The sequence below is a fragment of the Pseudopipra pipra genome, chromosome 3 (genome assembly GCF_036250125.1).
Source record: "Pseudopipra pipra isolate bDixPip1 chromosome 3, bDixPip1.hap1, whole genome shotgun sequence".
In the NCBI taxonomy this organism is placed as follows: domain Eukaryota; kingdom Metazoa; phylum Chordata; class Aves; order Passeriformes; family Pipridae; genus Pseudopipra; species Pseudopipra pipra.
The window spans coordinates 70,248,547-70,265,195 of NC_087551.1; the positions used below are offsets into that span (position 1 = coordinate 70,248,547).

General features: G+C 34.9%; 1 protein-coding gene across 6 annotated transcripts in view; it reads left to right on the forward strand.

The window, feature by feature from the left end:
- AK9 (adenylate kinase 9) overlaps positions 1–16,649 on the forward strand; it is a 61,646-nt gene that overhangs the window by 7,646 nt on the left and 37,351 nt on the right. For all 6 annotated transcript variants that reach the window (XM_064649779.1, XM_064649781.1, XM_064649777.1 and 3 more), the window contains 10 exons: positions 3,398–3,510; positions 5,170–5,361; positions 6,051–6,176; positions 8,337–8,411; positions 9,797–9,901; positions 11,551–11,690; positions 11,773–11,953; positions 12,314–12,458; positions 13,758–13,891; positions 14,558–14,714. In XM_064649779.1, the coding sequence (XP_064505849.1) occupies positions 3,398–3,510; positions 5,170–5,361; positions 6,051–6,176; positions 8,337–8,411; positions 9,797–9,901; positions 11,551–11,690; positions 11,773–11,953; positions 12,314–12,458; positions 13,758–13,891; positions 14,558–14,714 (1,368 nt within the window). The remainder of the gene's footprint in view (positions 1–3,397; positions 3,511–5,169; positions 5,362–6,050; positions 6,177–8,336; positions 8,412–9,796; positions 9,902–11,550; positions 11,691–11,772; positions 11,954–12,313; positions 12,459–13,757; positions 13,892–14,557; positions 14,715–16,649) is intronic.

Genomic DNA, 16,649 nt, shown 5'->3' on the forward strand with positions numbered 1-16,649 from the left:
AAGTTGTAGACTGCAAAGAGGTCTCCCCTCAATCTCCTCCAGACTGACCAAACCAAGGGACCTCAGCCACTGCTCAGCAGGCTTACCCTCTTTCCACACCTTACATCCATTGGTGCTCAAATATGATTTATTTTGTATTCAGTGGTAACACCTTTTTTTGTGCTCTTCAGGTTGTGAAATATGAATAAAATGAGTGAGTGTGTTTAGGGATTAGCTTACCAATATGGGAGATCAGAAGGTGTCATACTAGTCCTATGTTGTGTTAATTTTGAGAAAATTATTTTGCCCCAAATTTTAAGTGTTGCTATGACTCTCACTTGAGGCTGTCAAGACTAGTGCTGCAAATCTTGCTTGTCTGAACCTGCTTTCTTGAAGAAAAAACAAATACACTGCTAAGTGGAAAGAAAGTAAAAAGGAAATGTAGTTTTTTTCCTCATTCTGACTTTTATTTGAAATTTCCATTATAGGAGAGAGACAGGTGTAGTGGCAAGAAAATTTTAAGTTTCTTCTGCTCTGAAAACTAGCATGCTTTTTAAGCTTTCAGTTGCAATGGTTTTTTTTTTCTTCTCTAGTCCAAGACCCAACAGTTTTGCAAAATATGCAGCCTTAACTGATGAAGCCAGGCTTTTAAAACAGTATAAAAAAAGACAGAGAAATAGGGACTAAATGAAAAAAAATGATATGATGTGGACAGAAAATTTGCTGGAAGAGGTATCAGCAGAAATGCCAGTCTCTTAATCCATATGTTAGGACTTTAATAAAGGCATAAGGAGGTATTTCTGTTATTGGAGTTCCCCTTTTTGAGTCTGCCTAAAGATGTGTGTATCACAGAGGACACAGAGATCCTAGAGACTGTAAAATTGATAAAAGTTTGGTTCTTGAAGCCAAGACATTTTCTGTATTACAGATACCCCAAAGTAGCGAGGAATAGAACAGCCAACATTTTCACTATTTTTCCTACCAACTAGAACTGATCTCCAAAACCAGTTTTGTTAAGTATTTTCTAGTTCTAATAACTTTTTGTTTAATCAGCTACTATCTTAGTATAATCCTTGGGAAGCTTAAACTTTCAGCAGGAACTAATCAGTCAATTCTCTGTTAATTATTCACTAAAGATTTAAGAAACTGTTTTATGAGAGGCTGAGTTTTTTACTTTTAATGTTTGAAAAATACAAGTTTCTAAACAGTACACACAATAAGGTATTCTTTCAAGTTATAATCTTCTGTCTTAAATAATAAACATATCATGTTGGAGACTGATGTGCCAGAGGTATCCACAAGTGCTAATGCAAATGATAATATTTAAAAATTGTAAGACGCTAAACCCAGATTTTTTTCTTTACTTCCAAAGTAGGTCAGATATGGATCTTGTAAGCTACTTCATGAAACAAACAGTGTCTCTTATTAAAATAACATAGACACTGTACAATAACAAGCAAACTTGTATTTTAGGGCATTGTAGGTAAGAAAATACAGAATTATAACCTCTGTGTAATTGATACACTTGCTCTTTTCTTTCTTTTTTTTTTTTTCAAGAGAGGAAGCAAACCAGAAGTTCATATCAGGTTAACCTAAATAATATTTGCAAAGGAAAAATCTATGTCATTATCACAGGAGGGAACTACTCTATTAGCATGCTCTAAATCAAACCAGAAGCAAAGTCATTTATTGATTTATTAACTGACAATCAGCAAACTGGTGATCAGTGAAAAGATTCAATATCAGCCACAAAACAGACAAGCCACAGCACTAGGCACTTGCCAAATATAATGAACACCTACAAATTTTTGAACATCCTCATAAAACTAATTCCAGGGAGTGTACTCAAACTGGCATGGTTATGCACACAAACCCTCTCTCAAAGATGTGTGGAAGTTAGAAGCACACATTCCCTTTTCTGAGAGTACATGTTCACCTATTTAAGCATGCTTTCTGTTGGAAATGCAGGCACATCTTTGTGTGCCATTTCCTGCAGTCTGCTAAGCCACACACCAGTGAGAAAGCTCCCTGTGAGCTCACATACACACACTGGGGGTGTGGGTCACTGTGTGTTTAACCTTGTTCTGTCAGTCCAGTAGTTGAAATGCAGATTACTCAGAGCATCCAAGAAGGAGGCTGTTCTGCCAGGCCTAGCCAGAAGGCTGTGGTGCTGGCACACCAAACCTGGTTAGGCTCCTGTTCTTTTGCCTTGTTCTAAGATCTCTTCCCCTGGCACAAATTTTAATGCTTCTCTTCAAGGTGGCTCCTTATCCCCTCAAAAGTTTCTTGGTAATCCCCTGGTTGCTATTTGATCTGGTTGATGGTTGCCATAGCTATACCTCATCATTGTTAGTCTCCCCACATTGGTTTGGGAGCAAACACTCTGTCAGAGAACAAGCAGTTTCCCATGTTACACTCCTATTCTCATCACATCAGCTATTGTTGTCTGGGATGTGTTGGTAAGCAGAGACTGTGCAGACTCTTCACACCTACCAGTTAGAATTCTCTAAAGGTATCGACAACTTAGAATCCAGGATTTTAATTTCCTAGAGGAATGACTATATATTATGCTCTCTCTTGCTTATCCTCTTCTATAAATTTTGCATCTATGGATAGTAGCTCCCCAAAGAAGGAGGAGTCTTCACTCCTAATACCTCTTGCAAAGACTGCTGTTTTTATGCTGCCCAGACTTGCATTTAAATGTTAGCACATAAAATTCTAAGCATGCACCATTTCTCTAAGGGAATATTATCATTATTTGGCTAAAAAAAATCCACCCAATTCTTTTTAGTCTCTCCTTGTGGCCTTATAAATATTGATTTTCTTGCTGTAACAGTAGTTCTTGCTGCACCAGATGCAGCCGTTAGTAGTTACAGTACTATCCTAGGAACTTGAAGCCACAGTTTCGTCTGTGGGTCTGAGCACTGTAATAATACTTGGAAAAAAAGTACTATTACCACTATGCTTGTCATATATAGCCAATGTCTGCTTGCCAAACAGGACTCAGCATTGTGAATCCCGAGTGAACAGATGTTTACCAAGTTGGGTGCCTCTGCGTGCATACCGTGTGCATAGTGCCTCCTTTTGAGAGGCACGAGTGTGGTTCAGACTCCCTTCCTTGTCCATAGAAGCAAAGACCTTCCAAGGTTGTATAAAGCAGGTGGTCTGAGTATGATCTTTAACGTCCTCATAATTCTTGAGTTAACAAATTTTGGGAGTACTCTGTAAAGCTGAAAACAACACACTTTTCTGTATTTCATCGGAAGTAGACATGGGTGCACAATTTTTTTTAGTAGTGTTATATCATGTACATGGTTTAAAATTGTGCCACTAAATGTATTGTTTAAAGACAAGTAAAACTAGCCTTATATTTGACATAAGCTTCTAAAAAATATGTTTCATAAAATGTATTTGTCAGGTTATGTTCTCAGTGGATTTCCTTCTCTCTCGGAGGAATACATGACTGTTTCACAGCAAATAGAGAAAATAAAGAATCTAAAATTAAAACCGGATTTCCTGATTAACATTAAGGTAATGTCATCTTCATTAACTTGCTAATAATTTTCTTAATTATTAGTAGACTCATATGCCGTGTATGCCAAAAGATCATATTTTCCTCTGTGCACTTGAGTATAGTATTTATTGAGGAGCGATAAATTGTTCTCTTTTATATTGGAATGGAATTTCACTATTTTATTCCATTATAAGCATTGCTCAGGTAAAATAAGGAACATTTCCTAAAACTTCAGCAGCAGCTACAGTCTTTGCACCTCTACCTATTAGAAGATAGAGGTTTTCAAGAAAAGGAAATTCTGAGTAACATGATTATTATGGGATTTTGGATAAATGTACGTCCACCATCCACATATTGCAGGAAAAATTTCCCACATATGGAAGTTAGAAAGCAAATTGTTTTATTTTTCATTCACTAATTGTGAAACTACTTCTTATTCATTATTCATTCATCTTGTTTACAAATCTCAATTTTTAGTGGGACATACCAGATATTTTACAGAAGTGACTCTGATATAACCACAGAACCATAAATTGTTGGAAGTGTAGGATTAAGAGGACTTTCTCATTTTAACTTAAAAGAATGGACTTGCTTTCTACTTCCATATTAGTAAAAAAACAAGGCAACAGGGACTCTTCAGACATCAGGCTGACTGCTTTGGCCAAACATCACTAACCTGTCTTATTAGTCAGAATGGGATAGCCATGCCCAAACTACCCACTGGGAAATGCCCAAGGCCTGTTCCATTCTCCAGATTGTGCCCAGCTATTCACTGGGGAGGATACTAGCTGGCCCCCACCAAACTGCCAGATTCCATGCAGATAAAATAACTGTGTGTATAGTCATGAACAAAGTTCCAGACCCTTCTTCTTGTAATGTTTTATTTATTATCAACTAGATGATTTCTCTCTTTTACTTTGAATGTGCAGAATGAGCTACTGAGGTAGCTCTGAATAGTCAGCCTCTGGTCTTGTGCTCCATTCTCATTGGGATTTTGATTCTGGTTGTCACATCTATGTGTTTTTTCAGGTGCTAAGCTTCAGGGTATGGATATATTCTATGACTTTGCAGATTTAACTGCATGTTTGTTTTAATCCTGTACTTTTAAGACTTAATTTGCTTGAATATGCATAGTAAAAAATTGTGAATACCTACTTCAAACCTTTTTTCTATGGTCGTGGAAAGATCTTAAAATATTAGAGAAACATATTTTTGTGCTGCTTTTCAGAAAGTCAGTCTTTGTTTTAATACTAAGTAGTGAGAAATCCCAGTTCTTGAGAATATGTGCTGTATAGTTTCATATGCAACAGTACAAATGGATGTACTAACTGTGCTGGAAAGAAAAATGTAATTCTTGACTTCTTGTAGTAACATCATCGTCTTCTCCTCTGAGAAAAAGACCGAGACAAAATGTGCATTAAAAATCCTTGTCCCAAAGTTGAATGAATAATTTTGCCTTTGATTTCAGTTTATTCAAGCTGCTTTCACAGATATGTCAGAAATGTAACTATTTTCATTAGATTAAAAGGAACAGAAGAATGGAGATTCTAGATAACTCTGGGAATAATAAAATACTGTTATTAGTAGACCAATTTAGAGAAATTTTGTCTTTCCGAGAAAAAGATGTTATAGCAGGACAATAAACACATAATTTATTTTTACTTATTCCTTGCTAGTATCCAGACTATGACTTATGCCAAAGAATATCAGGACAAAGGCAACACCCTGATTCAGGGCAGGTATATCAGAGGAGCCAGTGGGATCCTAAAGTTACTGAGAAGCATAAGAAAGAGAAAAATCAGCATGAAGAAGAGGATGAAGAAGAGGAGCAGGAAGAGGAAGAAGAAGAAAAAGGAGGGGAAGAAGAGGTAAATATTGCTAATTTCTAAACAATGCAAAGTATTATAATTTAGACAAAGCAGAACAAATTCTGATACTCTAAAATATCACTACACGACATTATGAATTAATTTTGCTCAACTTTAATCTTAATTCCGTTTCTGTTCTGCTTCAGGAGATGTGAGATAATACTTAAATGGTAGGTTTCAATGACAGCAAGTGCTGATGATTGTATAGCTTAACCTGGATTCAGTCTTTAACACAGAAGTCACTGAACTGTTCCTTGCCATAACTTAAGAGAGTGCATCAGGAGGAAAAAGGTGACTCTCCATTGCCTGTTTTTGATCTAGGCAAATAAAAGAGTTCTTAAATTTTGTTTATTGTAGCAAGTTTTACTGGTCTTTGCAGGACACTAGCTCATTTTCTGGTTTTGGTATTACATTACTACAAATGAATTTTCTTTTTTTTTTTTCATGATGGTATTAATTTTGAATTCAGGTTGAATTTTTATAAGAGTGGCCAGAGACTTATCAATGCAAGTTCTAGGCACATTCCTTTCCATTTGTGGTAACTATACATCATCAGGAAAGGATCATGGTCAGCAATCACTGGACTGATACTCATTGCCATACTCTGCAAAGCTACTTTATTTACCTTTGAGTGAAGACAAAAATTATTTCAATATATTATTTCTGTATCTTTAAATTTTGTTCTGCAGACTGCAGAAGATCTACATAAGAAAGCAGAATCTTTTCATCAATTGGTGCAGAGGCCTGAAGATATTCTTGAAAATGCAGAGAAAAGAGTTGGAACATATAAGGATATAATGCTTCATCCTCTAGAAGTAAGAAAAAACAAAGTACTATGATCGTGCATAACAGAAGATCTCTAAAACTATCTTGCACTGTTTTAATTGGACTTTTTGGTTTGAGATTTGTTGTATGGAGGTGGTCATGCTACAGCATATCCCCAAATTCTGGAATGCATTCTGAAATCAATGATACAAAGTTGTTGTCTGTCAGTGAGGTTTGCACTCTGGGATCAAGATCAAGTTTGAGTTTTAAAAGTTGAGTTTTAAAAGGGAAACCATACCTACCACCACAGACGCTTTCTGAGTCTAGTAAGCGAAGAATTTGAAGACTCCAGTGTTTCATCACAATTACCAGAGTCCATTCCAGAATGCAATCCCATAAGTAATCTGCCCTTTACATCCATTGCCTTCCACTCCAATAGATTCCCTTCCTCACCTGCTTCATTGTCTGCAGATCCATATACACAGTAATTATCCCATCAGTTTGCTTTGTTGCCTCTTTCGTTTCTGCAGCTATGAAATTGTTTTTTCCTTTCCCTGTTGTGTTCAGGAAGGTGGATGTACTATGTGTTTTTTTTTTTTTTTCAATTAAAAAAAAAACAGAACAGGTCCAAAGCAATAATTTGTTCTTTTATTTTTTTTTTCCCTATCTCCTGGTATAAGCAACTGGAAAATCCTCATGTTTGATGCCCACTTGACAATTTCTGATTATGCCCTTCGATTTCCCTATGGATTATTTAATCCTATAGATAAAATTGTGTAAAACTGGTATAACCCTCATCGCTAGAGTAACAAACTTGTTACTGCTGTGAAGGGAAAAACAAAAGATGTGATATCTTTAATCATTACACAGTCTCACATGGATTTCTCTTGATCAAACTAATGGAAAGTTGTTTAGAATAAATTACCATAGGATGTATACGAAACTTCAACAGGTTCAACACATTCCACTAGTTGGTAGGTCTTACTTAGGCTTCACTAGTGGTGAATGTATTAGTGAAGATGTTTAGTGGTCCACTAATACGTTAAAAGAACATAGGGTTTTGTTATGTTGAGGTTGAGATGATAAACTGGAAATAAAAGCTTTTAGGATGCACAGTTGGCGCTGAGCTGGGATAGGTTGAATGAACTTTGGAGAACACACCTTGATTGCTTGATGAATTGTTAGGATGGAATTGACTGGAAATAAATGTGAAATACTACAGTGAGGAAGGAAACCTAATGAACAATTAACGTGAAATAATTGGCTAGACCTCAGTACTGCAGACAATCTGCAATCTGTGGGGGTTTAGTTAGTCAAAACTGAGTTAATAAATTAGATGTTATTGTATTAATGCAAATATTATGGATGTACGAATAAGACCATAAGAGCATTGTATATTAGAGAAATGCAAACTATTATCTTCTTTGTAGAAGAGTATTAGAAAGAAGTAATTAGTTATGATCTATTTTTGCTAAAGATAGGATAGATAATTTAATTTATTATATAGAAGACAGACTAGATGCCAGGAAATGAACTGTGACCATAAATGCAGTGAAGAACTGGAGCAGATTATCTACGAAGTTGTCAAGTCAGCTTCACTAAGCTTTTTCAGGGCTGAAGCTAGACCAAAATATGTCAGGAATGGACTGAGTATTCTCAGTCCTCAGAGAGAGGCATTAACGATGGACATGGGAGGTGTGTTTTAGTCTAATGCCTTACTTGCTAATGGGAAAATTGAAAATAAGAAAAATCAAATATATTGTTCAAATTTTAAAGAAATTGGGAGTCAGGACCAAAATGAAAACATTGGTCTCATGGCTGGTATTTCCAGGAAATGTGTTATTCACATTGTCATCATTTTCCAGCAAAGAATTAAGGTAGTTAGACAATTAGAAGTTGAACTCATACACAAAATGTTACTGTATCTTGATATTTTTTAGCTCTTTTGCATTTGAGCTAAGACATCTGAACCCATCTTTTTTCTGAACCCATTTTAACTCCAGTTTTGGAACTCTTTCTATATTTATCTGTCACCAAATAAAAGTTTCTCTCCAGAAGATTTTATAAGCCATCAGTACAATAAATCTTGATTTTGCTGAAGTCCACAGGAGTCCATCCGTAGATATGTATAGGCACAGAATTAACTTCACTAACTGTCATTATGTGGTTAACAACACTCAATTGATGAGTATGTCTTTGTTCTTAAACAGGAATTGATGGCTGAACAGAATTGTCAATATCTTATTGAAGTGGATGGAAATCAGCAGCCAGATGATCTCTTTGAGGTAAGTAAACTATGCACCAAGTTAACCTCCACTAAAAAATAATTTCTCAATTCTGTGGATTGTTTTCCTGTCAGCAGAATTTTAAGTTGTTTAAAACTTATTAATTTACTATTAGAAAACATGACCTTTGAAATACTTGCTTTCATTGCTCTATTATAAGATTCACTGCACTGCCTTCAGATTTATGTATATGTTACATGAGAATATTTTCAGGAAGGCTACAGACTCTTTTGTATTGTGTCCATCTGGTTTAGCTCTTTTTCTGACGTGTATTAGTGTAAAATGTAATGAGAAATTAAAACATTTTCAGTACTATATATCTACAGAACTGGCCTATTTTGTGTTTGTGTCTAAAATAATAACAGAATTTTTATGAATTTTGATATTGTTTTGCAATGTAATAGAAGACACTTCATTCTTGTAACAGTTCTGCTGAGTGCTTGTGTCTATATTTTTAGCTTATAACATAGCAGCTCATTCTCCCTATTCAAAAACCTGCAGTGGTAAGTCTTGAAAATAAATAATCTTATCCTCTGCCTCAGAACTAAGAGTTGCTTCAAATCAGAACCTTAAGTATGGGGTTGAAAATTAAGTAGGAGGTCGTCTTTGACAATGTAGAAAGTGAGCTGCTCCTGCATTTTCTCCTCTGTTGTTTGAAACAGATTGTATCAATTATAATTCTGTAAGTACTATTTCAATTTATGCTGAACTTCACTACCAAGACTGGTCCTATGGACAAAAAACCCCAGTAATCTTGCAGGGTTGGAACATAAAATTTCCTCATTTATGATCTCTTTGTGAACATTGCAACACAAAATTTATAGCAAACGCAATCAAGTTATGTAATGATTCCAGCCATTTTACCTACAAGTAAGGTAGAAACAGAAAGAAACAAACAAAGACCTATTATGCAACTAATCCAAACATGACAGAATTGGCTTTTTCATTCCAAGAACATTTGTATTCAGGAAATACTTCATTTAAACTTAATATCATCTGATTCTCAGTGGTAGATATCTGGTTTAAATATCTTATAAACTACCCAAAGTTGTATTACTTCTGAATGTGCATAATCTGATTTCCTAAAGAGACTTGCCTCTTTTTCAGATTGGAGCTCATCTGAGTAGTTCCACTGATTTGATCCTTCGCAGCCTATTCCTTTAGGAGGCTTGGGATTCACAGCATAATGAGGAGATATAAAGACTGTGATTTGGCATTTTGCACTGCCTGTATCTACAAAATAGCTTGTTAAAACTATAAACTGGGCCTCAGTATATATTTAACCATTATATAAATAATAAGTTACAATTTTAAATGTGGTTTGGGGGCCCTTTCGGAGGACAAAAGCAGTTTTGATTGGTACTGAGTTGGTATTTTCTCTTCAGTCAGTGGTAATTCAACTTCAGTCTATGGATGTTCGAAATGCAGCTCCTATAATTCGACTACAAAGTGAACAAGAAGAAGAAGAAACGCTGGGGGGAAAGAAAAACGTAGGTGGGCTTTTCTGAACTGTGATTGACTGTAATAACTAGATTTTTTTCGGTATAAGCTTATATTGTAACATCTTTGCTTCACAGGAGCTAGTTTGTTTTACCGTGCAATAAGGGCATTTTTCAAACCTTGATTTTTTTTAGAAATGAGAATTTAAGATAAATCTGGGACTGAAATCCACTTTAAAAGTATGAAAATAAAAAGTCTGTCATTACAAAAAAAAAAAGTTGAGATGATTATAATAAAATTTTGAACAAAATTATTGTTTTAGCAATTAAGAATTAATTCCTTCCAAGAAAATAAAGAAACTTTAGCCAAAGGAAAACAATCTCAGCAACTGACACTTAGCTCAGTCTTTACTCTTTTCCTGAATGCAAACCAATGTGCTAATAGAAGTCCGGCAACATTCTGCATAACTGAAATCACATTCATTCTGTTTCCTGTAATTAATTAGAAAAATGGCAAGTTAGTGCTGAATTTTGCTGAATCATGACAATTATACTTTGTGTCCCTTCCAAATAAAACTGAAACCCAGAAGTCTCTGTATGAATGTCTTCACCTGTATTTAGTTGCATTCATCTTTCCTGCTTCTTAACTAAACTTTGAATATATGAACCATACTGTAACTGGGAGACTCCACCACACATTTTCAGACAAACATCCCTCCCTTCCTTTTCTGTTTTCTCCATTGCTGACAAATTCACAAGTGAAAGACAGGTCATCTGTATTTATTATTTAGTTGGTTTGTGTGTTTGTTTTAGTTTGTGTGTAAGCTTTTAGTAACCACAGTATTTGGGGCAAGGAGTTCTTCATCTTAGCTGGACATTATATACAGAATTGCTTCCCTTCATGTTGCATCTGCAGCCTTTTAGCTCTGTGTCCTGCAGCTGTTGATATGCAGAAGTCAGTCCATACTTTTGTTCTCTACATCTGTCCTCTAATAACTCACGATTTCAGACTTCTGTCCTGCTTTTATGTAGCCATACTGAAGAGTTTCGGTCTACATAATCTTATCCATAGAAGTATGTATTCCAGGATCTATTCCTGAGTAGTCACAGTCAATGAAAATTCATAAATCCTAATTTTCTGTGTAAAACCGCTATTTTACTGCCTGACTTTGTAGATTCTGAAGGTTTTTCTGCAGTTCTTCACAGCCAGCGCTTGTCTGTACTATTCTGAATAATTTAGAGTCACCATAACTTTAGGATTCACTCACTATTCACCTTCTATAAAAGGTCTATTAAACTTACTTTATCACATGATATTTCTGCATATCTAAAATACGTATTTTGACCTTGCTATTCCCCGCCACAGACTTCGGTCCTTTTTTTCATCCCCTTTGGAAGAATTCTTGGCCATTTTCTGCCATCTTCAATATGTGCCTCATTATAATTTTAAACTTCTGAAAATAATAAGTAAAGGCTACAGAAACTATTTTAAGTACTATTTTCGTTAAATAAACCTGAAAAAATGAAGAATTATATATTCTGAAATATGTAATTTTTAAAATATTCTAAAAAGCATGATGCGGTTTTCTTTTTAAGGTTTGCATATTTTCCATCAAAATGTTTCAAAAAAATGTAAGAAAAAGGCATATGTAGCTTCAGACAAAAATTACATATGCTGTTATTGCTGTTTTAATAAACAGGATGAACTTTTCCGTGTTCTGTCATCTTACAATCTAATAGCACCCAGATACCGATGGCGTAGAAGCAGATGGGGACAAGCATGTCCTGTGGCTCTAAAGGAAGGTGACATTGTAATGGGAAACCCAGATTTTGCTGTCAGGTTAGCAGAATTTGATACTCAGTTTTCATTTCTATTTAATGAGATAACTGTCCATATCTGTTAGCTTCTCTTCTATTTGAAGTTTTCTAGGTAAAATGTACGTACTGTCATCCCCAGAGGCATTGAAAACATTTATGTTGAATCCACGGCCTTATCTCTTACCACCAATGCCACTTCCTCCTTGCAAAGTATTAGTATTTGGTCCTCCATTCTCTGGAAGAACAACTATTTGTAACCTACTTGCACACAAATATAAAGGAAAGGTAGGTTTATAAATGTCTTATGTAGCAAGGGTATCAGCTGAGGCTTGGGAATCAGTTAAGCACATTCCTATTCCTGTTGTGTTATTAACATACACATTACAAATATATGGATTACAGAGGAAATATCATATTTCAGAGAAATTCATTTATATGAAAGTAGCTGCATTTCAAAAATACTTTTAGTATTAGAATAATTATTAATTAGCATTAGAATATTATTAATAACTTTTGTATCTAGGATAATTAAATATAAATGCAAATTAAAAATAACCCTGCACTGGAATTATATGTAAATTTTTATGGATCAGATGTTATATTTTTTTTCTGTGATATTTGTATTTTTTCAAATAATTTCACTAGGTCCTTGATATGGCCAAACTCATTCAACCCCATATAGAAGAATCAAGAGAAAAAAACGCTGAGCAAGTGCAAAGGGATGCAGTAGAAAAGGCTATAACAGCAGTGAAAAATAGGTTGGAATTAGAAGAACAGTCAGGAGAAACAGGTGAACAAAGTGTTCTATGGTCTTTGAAGCTATCTTATTTGATTTAGGTTATTTAACTGAAGCAGTTGCTGTCACTTTACTTAAAAAGTTACAGTTGTTATGGTTCGTGTGCATTAAATATGAACTAAAAGAACACGCAGTGAGGGGGATAGCTTAGTAGAATTCAGTATATATATACATATAAATCCTCTGAATTTGAGGACCATTAGTATTAAGAAAGAGTTTTCTGAGCTCTGAGCTAAAAGAAGAAATTGGTTCTGACTGATACTTTTTGAAAACTTTCCATTTGAATGACTTCCAGTTAAGTTAAATCTCTACAAAATTGAAATTCTCTTCAAGAAAGAAGCTTGTCAGCTAGGCTGATGTGAATCCACAATCTACAGATTTTACACTCTGGAGCAGCTTCCAAGTATGCTGTCTCAGATGGCACATTCACAAGTCACTCCAGCTCCAGTCACATTTAGACTCCTTAAGCTGCCCAGGTTTTTGCAGCTTGAATTCAGAAAATATTTTGAAAAGGTGAAATTGTTGAATTGTTAAATATCTTTAAAACAAAATTTGTGGGTTTTTTCCCAGGAAATTTAATGGGGACTTTTCAAAATATTTTTTTTTAAATGAAAATTCTCCACTGAATTAGAATTGCCTTTTCCAGTTAGCTCTTTTTATGGTTCAAGTGGACAACCAGGCCATTTTGCCTTATTCAAATAAGCAAGGAATCACTATGCTTGACTTTCTTATGGGTTGATACATATCTAGCAAGGATTCAGTATATTCCTCTGGTGCTGCAAAACAGAGGCTGACAGTGATGAAAAACCTTTGGCCTTGCAAAGAATAATGATGAGCTATCACACCAAAATTAAAATCATTAACAGTGTCATGTTCCAGATTCTTGGCTATGTAAAGACTTTTCAGGACAGGTATGTGGTCAACCTTTTGATTCAGAAATCAAAGAGAAATCAAATCCAGGGAAATTCTCAGGTGCTGCAAGTGCCCGACTGTGATTGTTCTAGTACATAAATGTCATTCTATTCATATTGAAAAAACATTTCACTTAGTGGTAAAAAATACTGAACAGCTAAAATGGTTGAGTTTTTTATCATGAGAGAGCAAACCAAGATCCTAGAACTTATCTTTATGAAACATTTCCTAGAACTGCATTCAGAAGAACTGGTGTTTGATTCTTTCTCATCGTAATTGTGTAGTATTGCTTAAAATGACTACTGGGCTGTAGTTATGAATTAACCTTTTATTTGATTCCCATTAATTTGGGAAGTGCTTTAAAAAAATCTGTATTGTTAGGAATATCAGAGATAACTGCTGACCACCCAGAAGTTCAAGCGATGGTAGAAGAAGCTATGAAAAGTGCATCAGTCTCTGAAGCTACACTGTCACCTCAAATATATGCTGAAGTATTGGAGGGAGCTATTGCAGAGGTAAGACTACAAGTACTATATAGCAAAGCATTTTTTTCCTAAGAGCAACTTTTAACAGTTTATACATTATTGATATATGTTCCTAATTTTTCTGTTTGAAAGATCAGTTTAGTTTATAACACAATGCCTGGAAGCCTTCATACGATTGAGGAGAAACTGAGCAGGATCATGAAAGACAAATCTATTGAGGACTAGTTTATATATGTGTATATACACACACAAACTGTTTCTGTCTTGCAAATTACTTGGGCTACAAATTGTTAAAGCCTGGGAGAATTATCTGAGGGATCACTGTATGGTTGCCCTAGTCTTACATTCTTAGTCACTATTAAACAGCTCAACACCAGATACAAGGGTTTAAAAATAATTGTTTATGAAGGTTTATCCAAGAATCTTGAATTGTTTAAAATTTGTTCAATTGTTTGTAACTACTGAAATTGGAATCTAAGTTCTTTATAGCAAGCTTAAAAATCACTATCACAGTTATCTCTTTTTGTTTAAAATGCTTTTAATTTTCATTCAGAAAATGTCTTATTTTTTATTGACCTGAAATGACAAAAAGGAAAAATCATAACATTTAGAAAATCATTTTGTGTTGTGCAGTCTTTTTTGTACAGCTGACAGACTTAGTCTTTTTATATCACTGAACCTGACGTTCTGTTACAGCTGATGAAGAAGAACAAAGACAGGTTTCCTGGCGCTCCGGAAAAAGGAGGATGGGTAGTGGATAACTACCCTCTGTCAGTAGATCACTGGTCAGCTTTATCAGAAAAGCAACTCCTACCTGACACTGTTATCTGTCTGAAGCATACAGAAAAAGATGGTTAGTAAATGCATACTAGTGCAATTTAATATTTTCTTTTTTTTTTTCCATGTTGATATCTGTATATAAAGCACACGAGAAAAACTACTAGTTATGTTCCATTTATAAAGCGTCAGGGATCTAGAGAAGAAATAATTCAGTGAATCAACAAGAGTACCCCAAATTCTTACAATTTGGATTAAGGGAATTACACAGAATTGAAAACCGGAACACTTTGCAAAAGCAGTAAAGAAAATTCCTCCTATTTATAATCAATTTTCAATTTTCTCCTATTTGCAATCATTAGTAAATACCAGGGGACTCTTGTACTTTCAGATTTTTGCACTCTGTGTCTGGCTGGCCACCAGGTTGCGATGTGGCTCTCTGTCAAATTCCCCTGTGCATTAGTTTCCCTATTTGAAAAATCATGTATGAAATTTCTGTGCTTGAGAGAAAAGGGGGAGAGAAACACCTGTATGTAGATGTATCCTGTTCTCCATCCTGAGATCAAAAAAAAAAGAATAACTTCTTACCCAGATTGATACAATAGCTTAGTATCCATGAATTCAGAGGAAGGGATTTTTACTTCATTGTTTCAAGCAGGAAGGAAGGTTGGTATCAGGCATGAATAACTGAACAGATTCATATACTGTTAGAAATTTTGCCTGCCAAATCAGGTCTTAATGGGTAATGGCTGCCTAATTCATACTACAACACAAGTTTAATTGACCTTTGGGAATGTTTGGTCATTGCCTGTCCAACCCAGTCCATTATCAAAAGGTCTTTCAGTGGCAGAAACTTCCATTCAAGAAAGGCATGATGGATCTATTCATATGTAGTTCAAGAAAGCTCGGTAACTGCCCAGCATTGGAATCAATGCAGAGAGCTTTTCAAAACCTTGTTCCTGGATATAAAAATCAACCTGAGCACATGAAGGTTATGCTGTTTACTCCGAACAGATTTCTTATTAAAAAAAAAGGTTTTCAGAAGCATGTCATCTGATCAGCTAATCATTCTCACAACTCATTTTAGTTTACCATACCTAAAACTACTTAGTTACCATACCTAAAACTACTTAGTCATGTAGCTTTGTGAGATTTCGTAACACCTTAAACATCTTAACTGAAAGTCTTTCAATGTGGTTGGAGCTCATAAACAGACTAAATACAGAGTGAATATTTCTATGAGAAAGTTCTAGATCCAGTGTTTGTCAGAAAATTGTATTTGCTATATCTATCATTCAAGACCTCATCTCAGATACTTTCAGAGTGAACTTAAGGGCAAATTACATTTTGATGCCTCATCTCTGCTTCCTAGACATTCCAAGCTGCAGAAGAATACCAAGACTAAATTATCTAAAGGTGGCTTTATGAACTATATTCTTTTAAATTCCTTTCAGTTATCCTCTGTTTTTCAAAAATACATTTAATTGAAAGTATTGGTTTAAAATATAAACCCTTCACACAGAAATGTCATCGCTTCAAATCAACACCAATGTTTCTAACAGTTAAGTGACATCTTTCTCACAGATAAAATTTAGATAAAAACACATTTTATGTTAGTTGATTATGTAAGATATGGGAGGAACAAGTATGAGTAAAGTGAGATAAAAGAGATGATGTCTGCTGTAGCCTTTGGCTAAAAGTGTAGCTTTTTGCTTATGGATACACTTACTTGAATTTAGCTATTTTGTTTCATTTTGTTCAGTTTATTCTTTATTTTTATTTGGGCAATTGTGTTAGTTCTTTGTTTGATTCTCACTAATTTCTGTCATTTAAATAACCATGTAGTTGTGGATTTTACATTTTCACAGTATTTGAGTCATTACTTTGTAAGCTATTCCCTGAACTACTCTAAACTGTCTTAAGTGCACTGATGAAAATGAATTTTAGCCACACAGCCATATATCATAAATCTATTTGCCAAGGTAACTAAGTCAGTAGAGTTCCTAGTAGG